Consider the following 6235-nt stretch of genomic DNA (forward strand, 5'->3'; position numbering starts at 1 on the left):
ATTTAATTTGCTAAGTACCATATTTGGAACAACAAGAGCGAGAGGTTTCCAAATATGGTACTTAGCACTGAAACATTCAACCAATCAGTTCGCTCTGAATATTCGGAAGCTGTGAACGCGCGTTACACGTTTCAACCCTTATGGGTTTCTGCTCGTACCCAACAACCTTATTCCAAAAAACGATTTCGATGGCCCCTCTGATTTTTCTTTTAAACACGTCGTCTCTTCTTGGAAGGAGAGTACATCAGAGAATTCGTACGCATGGAGGCGGGACATTACAGCTGGAACCGCCTTTATTTTTCGATATTTTAGCGGTTTGGGTTGTTCTGAGACAGAAGCCTCTCTCTCTCTTTCATACTGGGCCTCGGAGACAACCCTTTCCCGGGTAGAGTTATTACTAGGGAGCTTAAGCACGCGCGTTTTTGAGACGCGAACGACAACCGGAAGTGACCTGTTTTCTCTTTTAACTTCTCTTCACACAGCTACATTTACATTATCAAGTATCTTTACTCCATTAGAGATGATTAGTATAAAAATCTGGGAGACAACGCTGTCCTGGCACGCGAAATGTTCTCTTCCGGTTGCCGTCCGCTTCTCAAAAACGCGCGTGCTTAAGCTCCCTAATAGGGAGCAACGACAACGGCGACGGCGACGGCAACGAGAACGTCACAAATTTGCATATTTAGTGAGCAAAAACAATAGCTTTGCACGCCCTGCACGTGCAGTTTTCACTTTTGTCCATTTCCTTTCTGCCGTGTCCAAAAAACAACGTGAAATAGCCATATTCGAGGTTTTAAGCCCCATTTACACGAGCAATTTTTCCTTGGCAAGGAAAATTGCTCGTGTAGATGGGGAATAGTGGACAAGTTTTCGTTGTCAAGGAAAATCTGGCGTGCTAGCTTTTGCTTGACAAGGAAAAATTGTCAAGTCAGAAATTTCCTCGTGTAGACGAACGACAAGGAAAATGTGACAAGGATATTATGCACGTGTCAAGCAAAACTTGTCAAGGTGACCTTGCTAGTGTGTACAGTCGGCAAGTTTTCCTTGACAAATCTACTTGTCAAGAAAAACTTGCTAGTGTAAATGAGGCTTTATGAAGAACATCAGCACTTGAGGATAAAGTTTCATTTTCTCCACGTAAATTAAGCGCCGTTCCGACGAATGTCATTTTTGAGGAACTGCCACACCCTTGGCATATTAAAAAAGGCTGAATAGTCACGAAGCGATTAAAATAACGCGAATTTATAGAGCTGTTTCGAGAAAGGTTGTCCAAAAGAAGCATAAAAGCGTACGCGACAATGCCGAAAGGCGACTATATATCAATTTGACCGGGTTTTCTACAAATAGTGATCTTTTGAATTCATCTTTATTGGTTTTAACACACGCATCGAAGAAGTGTGTAGCTCTTCCTCGTTTTCCGTTTCCACGGTAGTCTCTGGCGTTTAAATGAAATGTCAGATTCGTGAAACATGGTAAAGGTATCATCCACATACATAAACCAGATCTGTGGTGGTCCGGGGGAATAATAAAGTGGCTCCCTTTCAAAATAATTCTCGTAGGTTGGTCTTAATATCGTACCCAGGTCTCACTCTGTCGCTGAAAATGCGAGTGACCGTGGGAAATCTGGGTACGAGATTAGGTTGGTATTTGTGGGGGATATTTTATGCCCCGTCTCACGACCCTTCTGGTTAATCAGGAACGTGGGACGTTAAAGAACCCACATATTGTACGTGACGAGTGACGAGTGGGTGGTAGACCCCTGGTGTTGTGGTCTCTACTTCTTTCACACTCATGAACGGGTTCGGTGGGTGGGTGAGATCAAATAGGGACTGATAACGGCTGCCAGAGGACCCTTTACGGGCTAAAGTCCGATCTCACCACAGAGAAAGAATTGTAAAACCGCCGTGAGGACTGCGTGATGTGTGCGTTACATAAATCTAACTCCATCTTTCCATCTACTCATTCCATCACAGCAGAAACAATGGCACTGAATTCCTATGTTACGAAAATGTAGACAACCGCTTAAACCAGGAATTCAAGGGAGCCTCTATTTCCCATACTTGGTCAACCCTTTCCCAAGTAATTTTTTTACAGAACGCCTCTGTTGAGAGATTCAGCACGCTCACTATTTAAAATCCAACCAAAACAGAGCTATCTCACCGCCAAGGGAACTTTAATACTTTTCGCGAGAAAACCTCCAGGTGATCTGGTGACGTAATTTGGAGGACTGAAAAGAAAAATTTTAACGCCGTCTCCGACAACTGCGCGCGGCCTTAGGTGTTGTTACCAAACCCCTACAGTATTTCCATCGCCAAAACTCAACAGATCATTCCGTGTCTATACCACAGTTCCTGTTACTGAATGAACATTCAAGTAGGCTATGACGAGATCTAACCTCGCCTCTGCCATGTTGAATGCTGCGCGCGGTTGTGGGATGCAACGTTAAAATTTTTCTCCCCAGTCCTCCGAGTTACGTCACCATATCACCTGGCTGTTTCTAAAAATAAATTTACTCGGGTTAAGGGTTCCCGTTGATGAGCTTCTGCTTAAAAAAATACGCAATTCCGCGTTGGCTCAGAAGCCCCATAAAGAGTACTAGACATCTCATCACCTACCCAAATAAAAATGAGCTGTAGCCCTGTTGCTGTGCAGTTTGGCATTCAAATCGTCATCCTTGCAGTTCACCTGAAGTCCTTGGGAGTAGAAGTCAACCGCGTTGGTAAATTCTCTCCTCTTGTATTCATCATTTCCTTCGTCCTTGTACACTTCGGCTATGGCTATTTTAAGACAGATATGGAAAGTGCTAAGTTAATTAAGAATGAATTATGCTAATTAATTATTTTAATTAATTGTTTTAATTATTTCTTTTGGTTTGGGGCTTTTTTTACTAGTGACACGCGCATAAGCACAAGCAATATACGCAGACTCAGAATCGTCTTTTACAAATGAATGGGCCTGTCCGAGTTGCTGTTTGTTTCGGTTTCGAAGTGAGTCGTGATGCTCAACTGTTGGCCATTTTCGAAATATCAAATATTCAGCTTGATAGTCAGGCAGTGAGGACAAAAACAAAAGAAAACAAGTTGGAATGAATGTGAAAAATATTTACATATCATCCACTTTCATGGTCTTTGTCCTCACTGCCTCACTATCAAGCAGAAGTTTAAAATATCGAAAAAGGCCTGTTGTAAGGGAAATGAATGTGGTTTGCATAAGAATACGCAACTCATCATTTTCATTTGAATTGTTGTGCACCAGGGACTCGCTTTGAAACTGAGGCATGCAGCAACAGTTGTCATGACCATTTCTGGCCAAAATTCAAACACGTTTAAAACACTTTGGTCGCAATTTAAATCGTTTATACATAATTTCTTAGACGATTTCAAGTGACCTAGAGGGGATTCGCCAAAATGTGTTTTTTACATTTCTGTGAATTACAAAGGAAGTAAAGTTTTAAAAGAAATTAAAGGCGGTAACTTCGCTCACTATTTGTTCTTTGCCTTTCGAAGTTTCCATTAAAAAAATCCATTTTTTGATTTAAGAGCATCCAATTGAATGTATTCATAACTGAAGGCTAACATCAACATACTCTTAGACTTAAATATTGTAGATCAGCGCTTAGCTTTGCTTTTCCGTGTTATTGCATTCTGCAGTACAGGTCACTACATTCTTCAAGGATGAAAGTCCTTCATGTCCTTGCCAGGAGATGTCCAAGGTTATATTGAGCCACCGATAAATGACCGGCCATCGTGGTTTCCCAGACTGATATTGTGAGTTTAATTCTATTCTTATGCAAGTATTTTCCACTGTTCGGTTAAAAGACGTGGCAGCTGATCATTGACTGATTCAGAGAAAGGGCCTTTCCGTAGTACGACTTGTCGTAAAGTCAAATCCACACTTCGCGTTCATTACCATTTAAACACCATGTGATGCATTACCTCGCAGAGTTTCTTCGTCAAATTCTAATTTTTGCTGTGAATCGGCTGGGCTCCCTGCCATGAGTGCTGGTAAACAAAAAAGGTTTCTCTCTTCAATATGGAAAAACATTGAATTTTAGTCGTTGGGGGGAAATTTGATGCAATTTACGTCAGAGCCGACAAAAGGTCTCCAAGACTTTTCATGAAACAAGGGTGGCGGAAAGAGTGCATTTTACAGTTTGTAGGATTTAGCATCGCGTTTCAGTACATGTAAACTAAGTTGTCTAAAGAGAGATTACGAGTTTACAAACTAGCGGGATTTTTTCGTGCTTTTATGACAAGCAAAGTCTTGACTTTTACGCATCTCTCAATTGTCCGAAACAGTCGGCACACATGACTTGAAACTGAAACCCATTAATATTGCCGCGGTCACACTACAAAGGCCCGCACTTCTTTCTTCTCATTAATTTTAAGAGGAAAGCCTGTGGGCCGGATATCAAACCGAAGTTAAAAACTAAGACCTTTCCGAGTCGGTTTGCAACGTTACAATCAGACATTTCTGACATGCATTTGGATCATGTCAGGGAATAAGAAGTGCCTTTTCTCCTTTCCTTTAATTTTGCCTCCTCGAAATCTGCTTGCGACACTCAACAGCCTTCATTTACTAGGAAACTGGTGAAGGGAACGAGGTTTTCCTCGAGATCTATTGTAAACAATTGTCCGTTGTGCCTTGATACGGCTGTAACAGTTCGTCCATGCTTTCAGCTTATTTCACCTTATTCCAAAATGGCCGCCATTTAGTATTCATTTGTTTCCCTTTTAGCTTCGCTACCAAAACGTAAAATTCAAAACGCATATTAAACGTGGAACGAGGTACAAAAGAGCCAATCGGCCATTTGCGAAAACATCTAATTATACTCAGCTTGATAGTGAGGCAGTCGAGGACAAAAAAAATAGAAAAAACGCAGTTGGGAATTAATGTGAAAATTATTTGCATATCATCATCCACTGTTCCTTTTGCCGTTGTCCTCTTAAAACTTCTCTATCAACCTGAATTTTAATATATAATACTTATCGAAAAATGCCCATTTGCAATCAAACAAAACGACTACTCTAAAAACGGTCGGACATTTTTGGAAATAAGGTGTATTCCGAAGAATAATCCAAAATAAACCTACCTTGATCAAGTCAACTCCACGGTTAGAACAATCAACAACTGCTCCGGGAGCAAAGTGATTGCTCTGTCAAATTTGAGGCCACGACAATCTTAGGATATTCGCTATTCCAAGAAATAATGGCATCCACGTGATCAAATCAAGAAGCGTCATCTCTGCCTATTTGGGTCGCAAATTGTTTTCATTTTCGGACCATAATCCTCCAACTCCATTTCGGCTCAAGATTTGGCATCACACGTTTTCGTTATGCAATCCGAAAGGGTACCGTGATTTTCATTTTCAAAATAATAAGAAAATTAATAATTAATAATAATAATAATAATATATACTAATAAATAATAATCTAATTCTATTATTAATTTTAATTTTTATTTGTACTTCGAAGCAAGTATTCTAAAGTCGTGGTCCCGGATTCTAAAATGTGCATTGATAATCTACACAATTTAACTGAAAAAAGAAGCTGAGAGTAAAAATTTATAGGGTGGGTTGCGGCGGGGAGGGAGGAGGGGGGGTATTTATATTTCAACACTCCATATGCTCAACGTCATGTTGCTTGTTTCCCCAACAGGGTGTCAAATACAGCCTTTTTGCTTCGTTCGGACCCAGTTAAAAACAATTGACCCTCACGGTACGTCCGGACTAGCTCCCCTTGTCTGCAAATGACCGGTCCTCAAGGTATACCGTATTTCCTCGCAATAATAGGAGGGGGGGCGATTATTTCTCTTTTTTCGCAGGCCCCAAAAGGGGGCGATTATTCGAGGGAAGGCGGTTATTCGAGGGAGGCGATTATTTCAAATATTTCGATCTCACAGAAGGTCGTGCCTTAAATACTTTGTTTATTATACCATTAAATCAAAAAAATTTAATCACATCAAATATAAAACCGAACATGGGCTTTCTAGTGTTTCAAATTTGTTAAGTTGATTACGGTATTCAATGTTCAATGTCCAGTATCTTCGGCTTTGATGTTCTAGTTTTGGAATGTACCAATTGAACTATCCCATCTCGTTTGACCACTTCCTGAATGCAGAAGATCGCAATGAAGGCGAATGCCGAGGTTATCGGAAAGCGGACTTTAGAAAACGGAACTTGTTGTTCCAGCGATTTATTCATTACGAACAAGGAACAAGAACATATCCGATGTGT

At 40.7% G+C, this 6235-nt stretch overlaps 1 protein-coding gene across 1 annotated transcript in view; it reads right to left on the reverse strand.

Annotated features, from left to right (window-relative positions):
• LOC138055763 (glutamine--tRNA ligase-like) overlaps nucleotides 1-6235 on the reverse strand; it is a 25128-nt gene that overhangs the window by 762 nt on the left and 18131 nt on the right. The window contains exons 10-11 of the mRNA XM_068901637.1: nucleotides 3421-3424; nucleotides 2616-2777 (exon numbers count right to left, since the gene is read on the reverse strand). Of these exons, the coding sequence (XP_068757738.1) occupies nucleotides 2616-2777; nucleotides 3421-3424 (166 nt within the window). The remainder of the gene's footprint in view (nucleotides 1-2615; nucleotides 2778-3420; nucleotides 3425-6235) is intronic.

The sequence above is a fragment of the Montipora capricornis genome, chromosome 7 (genome assembly GCF_036669925.1).
Source record: "Montipora capricornis isolate CH-2021 chromosome 7, ASM3666992v2, whole genome shotgun sequence".
Lineage (NCBI taxonomy): Eukaryota > Metazoa > Cnidaria > Anthozoa > Scleractinia > Acroporidae > Montipora > Montipora capricornis.